This window comes from Trachemys scripta, chromosome 4 (assembly GCF_013100865.1).
Source record: "Trachemys scripta elegans isolate TJP31775 chromosome 4, CAS_Tse_1.0, whole genome shotgun sequence".
Classification (NCBI taxonomy): Eukaryota; Metazoa; Chordata; order Testudines; family Emydidae; genus Trachemys; species Trachemys scripta.
Window position 1 is genome coordinate 89531928 of NC_048301.1, and position 12071 is coordinate 89543998.

Below are 12071 nucleotides of genomic sequence, written 5' to 3' on the forward strand. Positions count from 1 at the left end.
TGCTAATATCCCACAGCAATAAAAATCAAAATGTAAAAACAAAAAAATTGTAGCAGATATCACAGATTTTAGTCCCATTTAACACAACCCATCCCTAGCAGCTCTGTGTATAGACTGATGAAGAGAGCACGTTAAGCACTTACACCAAATCATTCAAGTAGACTTGTTTTGCAGACTGATTAATAGAAACAAGCTCTAAGGACTAATCACAAGTCGAGCCCTGTTTGGTAGATTAATAGAACAAAGGCACAAGAGAATAAGGAAGGTTACAGTACTGGAATATGAATAAGGAAAGGTGAACACTGTGTAGTTTGATTGTTAGTACTTATCAACCAAAGACAAATCTTCAGGGCCAAGTCTCAGTATTTCACTCGTATAGATGAATCACAATTCCGTGCTGAAGAGGCTCGGTTCTAATAGGCTGATCAGTCTACATATCTCAGGATGATCAATCTATGCTTTAACTCCAAGATTAAAAACACAGAAACAAAATCTTTCATGGGAATGATGAATTACTCTAGTTTTACTGTAGAAATATCTCCATTTCATTTGGCATTTGCTGATTTCAACAGACACTTCCAAGCTCCAAACTTTTTTTTCCATTACAACCATGGACAGAAGAGCACATGTGACAGCTCAGACAGTGCATGTGTGTTTGTAGGATGTGTGTGTGTGTGTGTGTGTGTGTGACTGAGCTGTGGTTTGGAATGAATGAATATTATTCAAAATGTTACCGTCTCATGGTGACACATGCTAAGATCCTTTGTCGAGTCATTTTGACGTCAGGTTTCTGAACCCTGCATAAAGATGCAAGATATTTACCACTGTGTCATTTTGGGAGTTAAATTTTGCTGACTCCAGTCAGGATACAAGAGGAGCAAAGAGAGGGAGGGAAGGAACTAGCACCTGGGACAGATATGGTTCTAAAGGTAAAAACTTACGATACAGCTGAGCTTGGGGAAAAAGCTTAGGCTTTCAGTGTCAGTTTCGTTGTTACATGATTTACAAATCAAACCAAACTTCAGTTAGGAGGTAAATTTGGCCTGTATACAATGTGTATACAAATATAATGGCTATATAACAAATTTATTTCTCTGTTCTGTTTTATTTAAATTCATTTGTTGCATTTTTGTTTGTTTTAACATGAAATTTAGTGGTCCAGGTTAAAAAGGAAAATGAAAGTTTGTGGCTGGTTTAGGATGCTGGGCAGTTGGAGCACACAGGAAAATGTTACATTGCACCCATCATTAGAGGTGTGTGTGAAAACCTCATTTCACTGAAGTCATTGGCAAAACTCCTTCTGACTTGAACAGGGCCAGGACTTTACCCTTTCTCTTTTATTCATTTAACTACAGAAAGATTAAACATTTTGTGGTGAATTATATGGTGGGGGTTTATATATGTGTTTTTTACATTATTTCTACATTTTTTCAACTCTTTTCACAAGCTCAAACCTTTTCAAAGTTAGGCATATGAAAGGACCAGAAAATGTCTTTCATAAACTTGACATAGCTAGTTGAATAGGGTGTTTAGCTTGGGAAAGGGAAAATTTGTTCTCCAGAATAAATTGCATTAAAATGAATTATAGAGTTATATCAGCTACCAGCAGAGGGAGACAAAAACTGCTACAAACCTAAAATATAACTGCAGGCGCACATAATTCTGGTTTACCATATACTGGGGCAAACCATAGAACTAGAGTTTTCAGGTTAACGTGCATTTTGCCCATCTACTGCATTCTTCTACAGTTCAGAATATTGGATCCATCCCAAGCAGTCCCAGATGGAATACCAAAAAAGAAGGAAAAGACGTTTCCTTTCTTATGGCTTTTTTTCTTATGTGCCCAATTGTCTCTTGTTGGGTATGGAAACAAGATGTATTAAAAACTGTGCCAGGAAAAGGAGAATGAAAGGCTCACACCGCCCCCTCCTCCCCTTATAAAACCTGCATTTGATGAGGTGCACAGCCCAGTGCCACAAACAATTGCCTCAAAATGGTAACAAGGATAAACATCTGCTTAAGAGTGTTGCTGGATTGGGGCTTTTGCTCGCAAGTTTTTCTTCTCTGACATTCCTACTATACAGGCCCTGGCCACCTCCTGATTAGGTATTGAATGAATACTTTCTCCAGACGGTTTGCAGCTAGAGCTGATTAAAAAAAAAAAACTAAATGGAAAATTTGTTTTTAACAGAAAATGCCTTTTTGATTAAATAGGTATTTTCATAAAAGATTCTGTTTTGGTCAAAAATGTTCAGGTCTTAACCAAAGAAGTTTTGTTTGTGAGTTTTAGATTTAAACCCAAAAACTTCCAGAGGAAAATTCAACAAAAATGAGTATGTTTTCATTGTGATTGAATGTTTTTGTGGGAAGGGAAAAAAATTCATTGACCAGTTCTATTTCTAGCTACCTAAGAGGCTTGGCAAACTACATGCATATCAGTTTCCTCCACTAAATCTGTCTGAAGAACCTTTTAATGGCCATCTTTTCATTGCAAGTAGATCTAAAGCAGGTAATTCCATCTCAGAGAAGACTCCTGAAGGGGTCCATCTACAGGGATTCAACTTAGGACCTCTGGATCTAAAAGCATGAGCCTTTACTACTTGTAAACCTTTGTACGTGATCTATCAGCCACCCTTCGTTATTATGGATACAACTGGCTTCATTTTGAGAGAGACTCACAAATTCCCAGACACCATCCTGAGTATCACTTTAATTTCAGATCACACTTCTAAAATCATTTCCTGTTCTACAGGGTCTGAAATGATTGGTAACCTAACTCCTATTCTCTAACTAAAAGAGCATTTTTTTTAAATGACCAATTTTTGACCTAATTGGCTTGTAGTAACTTTCTCTTCTCGTGGCTGAGCTGAAGCACAACAGAAGATTAATTGAAACTTTTGCCTCCATTCGCACTGTACCACACTTTGTCAGCTTCTGCAACAGCTGTACTTCTGACAGAGCTTTCATGCTTGTCTGGTTCTCCTTCCCTTCAACGGTCAGGGCCTACCCGCTGCTTGGGCCTAAAGGCTTCGGTTCCCGCTGGTCAGGCCCAGCCTCTGATTCCAGACTGACTGATTCTCTCTATTGTTTGGGTCTGAAGGCTCTGCTCTCTGTCCCTCTGGCTTCCCAGGTGCCCTCAGTGGCTGGGTCTCCCCAAGCATCTTGGGCTTGATGATCCCAGTGTCTTGCTGGCTGGTTTCTCCAGTGCTCAGCCCCCCCGGTAGTGGTATCCCCACTCAGCACACTCTTGATCCGCCCCCACTTATAGATTCTTCCAGCCCTTAGGTCCCAATTCCCCTGCTAGTCCGCTTCTCACTCAGCCTGCATTGTTCTCCTCTCTCTCATCTTTCTTCTGTTGCTCTTCTCCACACTGACTGTGACTCCAAGCACTCAGTTGCTCCCTAGCTCTCTCATGGTATGGCTACACTGTGATCAAAAACCTGCAGCACCACATTTTAGAGCATGGGTCAGCTGACTTGGGCTGTAGGGTTAAAAATGGCAGTGTAGATGTTTGGGCTCGGGCTGGAGCCTGGGCTCTACACTGCTATTTTTAACCCCACAGCCTGACCCCTCAGAGCCTGAGTCACTGAAGTTGATATTCTCCAGAGGTGCTCAACTCCTCTCAGGGTCAGATCCTTATAGAGGTGGTGTGGAAAAATCAGAATCTGTAGTAATCTAAGCAGTGCCTGCTCCTCTTGAACGTCTTGCTGGGCCCAAATGCTCTGAACTGCTCAATGAGATACCGCTTTGTACCACTGTGCACAAATGCCACGTGGACCCATGTGCTGCTGTAACACTCAGCAAGAGGAAAAGGAACTTTTTCTGGACAGCTGCCAACTGGAAGAAAAGCATCTACACACACAGCTTGTGGTTTTTGTAAGTGCAACTTTCATTTTACAATGACTTTCTTCTTGATCAGATCATATACACACTTATGAATAGCAGTCTCCCGTAATCTATTAACCCCTGGAGCACCGCAGCTGATGCACATTCTGCCTCCACTAATTCTTGTATAGCATCTACTGTGCTTCATGGAAATGTTTAAGGAATCTTAGACGTATGGCATGTTACCTTTGTCGTTTGGTTGACCACTCATTGAACACTCATGGAGCAGTGAAGAGATTAATAATTAGTCCAAATCCTGTCCACACACCAACACAAACACAGAGGTGTAAGGAATGTTGTTAATGGTTTTTCATTTCAGCAACATGTCATCTGCAAGCAGGCATGGTCTGTAAATTACACTAGTACTGCATTCTCTGCAAGTACTTACTCACTCCATAGTCAGGCAACATTCCCACTGAAGTGAAGTCCTAGTGTAAACAGAATAAGCACTACATGATTTGGCCAAATGTTTAGAGGTAGAGCATTTTGAAAATGGCTAGTTTGCTGCTGGCTGGAGTCTTATTAAAAGCTGTTAGGAGACAATGCATTTTAAAATGATCTGCATTACAGTCTTTTTTAATTTGTTGTTGTTAAAAATAAAAATGGAGGCTAAGTTAGAAGTGAATTTGATCTCAGGGAAAATGAACAGAAATCTGTGACACTCCCAAAGAGGCAAAAATATAAACAACCCCCCTGTAATTCTAGACCTGGGGGAATACATTCTTCGATCTTATAATGAGAGAGCTGAAGGACAAATGCCAAGAAAAATGAAATAGGAGCCTGTGCCTTTAAACACAACCACGTTACAGCAGTGTGTCTATTTGTTTAACACACACACAGAAGACCTTATTCTTTGCCAATACTATTCTCAACTGCTGACTTCTACTGAATAAATGTCGGAATTCCTGAAAGACTGTGCAGCACCAATATAATTTTCCAATCTCCCTTTCTATTCCCCAGTGCTAATAGCAAGGAGGAACTTTATTGCTGAGCATGGCAATTTCTGTTCCTTTTTCACTTTTTTTTTAAGGCCCAAGTTAATTACCAAGTAAGACTATGAAAATAAAAGAAATGAGACTCATTCTACCCATCAGTATATCTGAATCCTATCATGTGAGTTGCCAATTGGTTTTCTAATCCTCACACTCAATATCTGCTGTTAATTTGCTTGCTATTTCAAGAACTTGAAGACTGTCAGCAAAATCCACGATGCATTACAAAACTTATAATTGGAAAAAAAATCTGATGCTTTTCTGACAGGGTAAACACAAAGTATTAAAGCACTGATCAGAACAAGGAAGATGTAACAACCCAATAGCTATTTGTACTAAAATATAATTGTAAATGCAGTGGAGAAATAAACATGCTTAGTTTCAACTCTTGTTACTGAAATATGTGCAAAATTAGGTTAAATGATGGTGTGAATCCAGCAATTTTACACCAGATTTAAACACACACACACACACACACACAGAGGAGAAAAATATTGTATTTTAAAGGAGATGACTGAACTGTGTGGTGTTGTTTTTCAACCTCTTTTGGCCTTTTCAAGGTCACATTATCTATGCCAATTAAAATTTTGCTTCTGAAAAAAAATTAAGGCACTTCCTCCAGAGTTACTAAAAAAAGCAAATGAAAGCCTTTGTGTCTCAGAGGTGAGCTATAGTGAGCTGTTTGTTCCTGACCTCTGGATCACCCTATGGATCAAATTGCTGGACATAGGAAAAACCCACTAGCATTCATTAAAAGCAACTGGGAGGCCAGCTTTGTGTTTCTGTTCTTGAGACCTGACCAAGCTACAACTTGACAAAGGTGCAGGATATTGCTGAACAATGCAGCTGTTCCTGTTGGGAGGAGAAAGGATTTTCCCAGCTCAGATGCTGGAGATCCATAAAAAAAAAAAAAACAGATTTACACGCTGCCCTCTTTACTGGACACCTCAATGTCTGAGGCCTATGACTGTGGAAATTAAAGAGTTTTTTAAGAGTGAAATCATTAAATATCAATTATAAAGTTCAAAGAGATTTATTTATTTATTTTGTACTGGCTAGCAATTAAGACCTAAACTCGTACTTCTGAAACAGGTAATATTCCTGTTGAAATCGTTAGGGGTTTTGCCTGCATAAGGAGCTATACAATCAGATAGTTCTCCACTAACTAAACCAGGTCCAGAGGGCAACGACAGTAGGAAGTGAAAGGAAGCAGATTGTAGAAGTAGATTGTTATCTACAGATTAAATGGAAAATCTCTACCCATGTTATTTCTTCAAGGTGCATCAACCAGTCTCCTAGTTAGAGTGTGAAAACAGCAGTTACATCCCCAGTCTCTGAAAGTAGGAGTTCAACGAGCAACTTTAGCATGTCCGACCCTTGCTCAGGAGGAGTCTTTCACTTTTCAGGGGCTGGCGCTCCACTTTCAACAACTCTGCAGCTAATGCCATTTAATCCTCCCAGACCCATCAGGCTACATTCAAATTTTCTGCACCTCAAAGACTGTTGATATGCTCCACTGCACTCTCCAATTGCAAATACACATGAATGCTCCTGTGTGTTGTAAGTTATTTTCTACATACAAATTCTACTAAATTGTAAGTTAGGAGGCACTACTTGAATTCTCTTAGGTCTTTAGAAAGCTTTCAGATGTACCATGAGTAATAACATGTAATGAATATGGACTGATATTCCTTTCCCATAGCTACACTGAGTTGGCAATTTACATTTTCTAAATAGATAGATGAGTTATAACCAGTTTTCCCAGTCTGATGGCAATTACTTCTTAGAAACCTCTGACAGGCTGAAACCCTCAGAATTGCAGATGTTATTCTTAGTTTGGTTCCTCTTCTTAAATTAAAACCACTAGCTGTATCAGCAAACATGGATTTTTCCCTCTGGAAATATCATCTAAAATGCATATAAATCGAACTTGCCAACTTAGCTCAATTTAGGGTTGGAGTGTCTTTTGGTTTAATGCACTTGTGTTCCACCTCTGAGACAGAATTGTGTGTGTATTTTTATATATGTAGATAAAAAGCCTAACTAAGGTAAGCAGACATATAAAAAACCCCAGAGGTTTCCTCCTTTTGGGGTAATCTGTATTTATGATAGAAGCTCAGGGTAAGTATGGAGGGTGGGGAGAATGCGATATACAAGAAAAGCACAAAAGCTAAAAAAGTCTTTTCCCATCATTAAGGAGCAGTCTCTCTGTAAAATTTTGAACAACTGACTTCGTACATCTGATGCACCTTTTCCCTTCTCTGAAGTAGCCACACAAAATGCAGAAATCTAATTGGATTTCATGCTTTCCCAGTAGCTGACACAAGAGGAAGGGATGAAAGCTGCCATTTCAGCATCAGCAGTCAGCATCTTCCAAACCAAGATAAGTAGACTCCCTAACCTAAAGAGCTACATGAATTTAAACGACACCTCTACCCCGATATAACACAAATTCTGATATAACGCAGTAAAGCAGTGCTCTGGGGCGGGGGGCAGGCTGCGCACTCCAGCGGATCAAAGCAAGTTCAATATAACGCAGTTTCACCTATAATGCGGTAAGATTTTTTGGCTCCCGAGGTCAGAGTTATATCGCGGTAGAGGTGTAGTTGTCTCATCTCAATTTTCTCATTCCCACTTGCCCTACACACATATTTACCACAATTCATCACAACTTGACACAAATTACAGACTTTGCTCAAGAGAGATTAAAGAAGTGTCCTAGGATGGATGGAGCTCAGCTTTCCTTTCTGGCAAAGTATCCATTGCCATCCATGCGTTTTGCATAAGGAAATCCCAGGATCAATGGGCTAAGGAGTCAGGTCATTATGAAATAAAGTTAAGTGTTCAATGGCTTGTGCTGCATGGGGAAGGTCATCTGTACCACTCAGAGCCTCTGGTTAGGAGAACCTTTGTTCCTTGATCAGTTGTCCCTTAATATTTCATAATAAACTTTCTGTCTTCACACATACAATATGCAAAATTTAAAGACTTCTGGATGCAGTTGAAAAAAGTAGGCCATGGGTCACCATTATGGGTTCAGGAAACAAAGGCAAAAATCAGTACAACTATACACGTGCTGGAAGGGTATCATAGAGTCTACTATTGTAAAACACCAAGTCACATGTCCCACAAGAAGACATTCCTCAAGGCCTGTAAACCACATTTTTCCTCTCTGGTCTCTCCAGTGGCAATAATCTTAATCTAGGTTAAGTAAAACCCATCTATACTAATATGAAAGGATGTCTGCAAACATCAGAGGTTGTCTGCAAACTGCAAGCTTTCTGTCTAGAGCTCACACTTGAGGGAGGAAGCTGTTCACCATGGTAATCTGCAGTTAACATTCCAGAGAGCTCACAGAGCTTTTAGCCCTCCAGCAACAGCCTCAAATCCATGTTACATTACCAAGGCCTTTATGTGTCCTTGTCTTCTTCAGTGAACTACCTATGGTTACCTTAGAAAAAAAAGACTTTGTAATGTCTTTAAGAGATGTTCTTTACCTGAATTATGACCATCTCTATCAATTAGCAGACACTGTGAATCTAAGAGTATTTTTTAAAAACTAGGTAGTGTCAAGTTGATTTAAACTAGAAGCAAAAGACTATGACTTTTGAATAAAAAAAAAATCAGTAGCTTAAGTCAAGGGCATTGGCCACAGAGTAAGTCTGTAAAGTTCTCCCTTCCCACCTGGGTCGTCTGTAGCCAGCACTGTTGCATGTGGACCATACAAGGGACACTGCTAGGAACTTCACCACCAGAGAATAACTGAGCAAATGTGCTGCCTATAAATTGCTAAGCAGCACTGTCCAGGTGAGCAAGGGAGAGATCTTCTCAAATGCGCATAAGAAGCAACTGCAGAAATGCACATAAAGTAGCCCCATTCTTTGGTGCAAAAGAACCCCTAGTCTCTCATTTAAAGTGAATCTGGTATCACTGAGTTACATGATATACCTATATTAAGTCCATGCTAGAGGTTGCACACTAATATCTAATCAGCTAAATCGACATAGAGGTTACTATTATAATTCCTACATATTTAACAATTATTAACATCCCTGAGACTCAATTTTGTGGCACAGGCATAACAGTTTTCCTTACTGTGCTAAGTGAATTCAAGAAGTACCAAGATCCTACATCTAAATAGCCGGGCAATGTGATGTGACAACAGATTGAAAGAATAGCGGTCAGATAAAGGAGGTGGTATTTTAAAAACTCAGTTCAAGGTATTTTCAGTACAGAACTGTAGACAACTATAGTCAGCATCTTCCTGAGTTTGTTCAGCACAGGGCCTCAACGCTGATCTCTCTCACACTAGTGTCAGTCAAGAGCAACACTGATAGCAATGGACTTACAGTGATGTCACTGAGGTCAGAATTAGGTTCAAAGTCTAATTATCAAAATTTTGATAACAAAGAAGAACAGACAAATTTTCAGTATTCCTCAGTAGCAAGATAAAAAAAATAGAGATTAAGGCACCAACTTTAAAATGGTGCCATATTGATCTAAGTTTTTAGAAGTGTAAATGACTACACAACACACAAGGCAGTGGAGACTCAGATTCTAGGGACTGAATTCTGCCCTTGCTGACACCTATACTAGACCATTGAATTCATGGGAACTATATGGATTCAGAGAAGAGCAGAATTTGTCCACGAGTTTCCAGTAATCAAACAGCAGGCAGAATGGATATAGATCACAGCTCTTCTTTTCTTGTTCTGCTCACTCTCTCTCTCACACAAACAAATAATTATGTTTCTCTTGCTACATAAAATCTTTACCACTACAATTAAAACAACACGGTCTGTGTTTTCATAGCTGTGCACAATGCAAGGTTTACTTAAAGATACAGTACGGTTCTGCACAGCAGCACAACAAAGCGGGACTCATTGCATTTTCAATGGCAGTAACTCTTGCTGTGGTTGAGAAAACAAATATAAGCACAGAAAGTTTAAATGGGGACTTACCATGGGGCACCGTATATTCGGAATCCTTTAACTGTTACCTCTGAATCTTGCAAGTAAATACTGTTTGTCAGGAGTGACTGAACATTGTCAAAGTCCTCTGGTTTCAATTTGGACACAGAGGGAAAGCGGTAGTAATCCTGTTTAACAAGGTCTGCCATGAATTCCTTATCAAATGTCAGTTCATGATTCCCAGCAATCACTATTTTATATTCATATGGCAGGCTTCCTGAAATAACAAAAAGAGCACTTAATTAGCACATTTGCTTCCCACCCCAGCATAGCCGGCAAAATAAGTAGACAGCTAACACTGACAGAATGAAATACACAGGATCCGTGTGTATCTCCATGGGCAGCAAACATTATTAATGCTGCTGCTTTTTCTCTGAATGAAATTTTGTTAAGATGTAAAGTAATGTCATACAAAGAAATGTCATAACCAAAGGCATGTACTGCAAAATGAAACAAAACAGGCTGGCAGGCATGCAGACAGATCCTCAGCTGGTGTAAATCTCAGCTCCACAGGCTTGAATGGAGATACAACAGCTCTGAACATCTGGCATACTATCTATTAGTACATGGGACTAGCTGGAAGTCAGCAGTCCTGGGTTCCAGTCTAGTATGCAGTGAGACATAATGAATGAATGTTTGTAAAGTGCTTAAAGGAAAGGCTCTACACTGTGTATATATTAGGTAGGATTACTTATTAAAGGTATATTTTACGAGAGTTTAAGGATGCCAAAATACCCATTAAGCAATTTATTCCCATGCTCTACCCTGTTCTACACAGTACCAGTCCACTTATGATGGACTCTCATTTTATTATTATTATTATTATTATTATTATTATTATTTGTGTTATGGTAGCACCTAATTGAGATCAGGGCTNTATTATTATTATTATTATTATTATTTGTGTTATGGTAGCACCTAATTGAGATCAGGGCTCCACCCTGAGATAGATGCTCTATAAGCATATGGTAAGAGACAGTCATTACCCGGAAGGGCTTACAAGCTAAATGGACAAGACAGATAAAGGGTGGGAGAAAGGAACTGAGGCACAGAGAGCCTATCTGTAAAATGGGGATAATAGTATTTCCTAAGGGCTTAATCCAAAGCTCACTGAAGTCAATGGGACCGGCCCATAGGGACAGATTTTCAAGGGTTCAGTACCCCCAGTTGGTGCCAGATTTTAAAAAAAGCAAAAAAAAAAAAAAAAAAAAAGTTGAAAATAAGGTCATTTATTTCAGTGCCCTAACAAAAGCTGAGTTCTTTTAAAAAAATCTGATTCAAAGCGGCTCGCCAAAAATCACACAGAAAACTGTTAGAGCTGGGAATTGGCCTCTGATCTCCAGTCCAAATGCAGCGCCTTAACCACAAGCCATCTTTCTTCTCTTATAGAAACTCATTTAGTTTAGTGCATGTTCCTAATGATCACTAAGGGAATGATTTCACAAAGGTGATTGGTTCCTTACAAATACCATGGATTAGATAGCCACCTCTTCTTACTGTTCTTGGCCCTATTTGGTTGTACAAACTGTGAAGGAAAGACTAATATTCTATACTTACGAATACTATTCTAATAAGGACACTACTGCCCCAATTCTTTAGTCTTTGCACTCCTGAAGCTCGCACTGAAGGAATACAGGATTGGGCTCTATGTTTTCTTGCCAGCACTATCCCCCATAAACACACACAACTTTCCAATTTCAAAATTTGGTTTGCAAATAAAATCAAAAAGCTTACTTGAAAAAATAATTAGAGAAATGTTTGTGATAGTCAGACTAACTTTACCCCACTGGGGCTTATGAGGAAAGAGTGAAAATTCTTTCCCTTTCAATATTTATGGCAAGGAAATGGGAGTTCGGCAGGATTTTTATGCAAACATTTCCTGATCAAAATTTGTTAACTCTGGGTAGAAAAATAAAAAGCTATGACCCCTCCCCTCCCAAACACTAGACATCTTCATAGATTCCTAATGTCTTAACAAAATGCAGATCATACATATTAATAACTCTCTGTGGTGCTGCATTAGACTAAAAGCTGGGGGAGATGCTATTGGGCATTTGTCACTCCTCTGCAGTTTATGCCCCATTCCCGCCCCCTCTTTCCCATCTCTGTCACATGCTGCTCTGCAATTCATTTTATTTAAAAACTAGGAATAATAGGTACCTACAATTCCTGCTCTCTGTGACTCCTGGGCACGAGGTAAAATTGTTATTTTCTTCTCTCTCAG

General features: G+C 39.4%; 1 protein-coding gene across 2 annotated transcripts in view; it reads right to left on the bottom strand.

Moving 5' to 3' along the window:
* Nucleotides 1-12071, bottom strand: part of MPPED2 (metallophosphoesterase domain containing 2) — a 128957-nt gene that overhangs the window by 41211 nt on the left and 75675 nt on the right. For both annotated transcript variants that reach the window (XM_034769877.1, XM_034769878.1), the window contains exon 4: nt 9839-10064. In XM_034769877.1, the coding sequence (XP_034625768.1) occupies nt 9839-10064 (226 nt within the window). The remainder of the gene's footprint in view (nt 1-9838; nt 10065-12071) is intronic.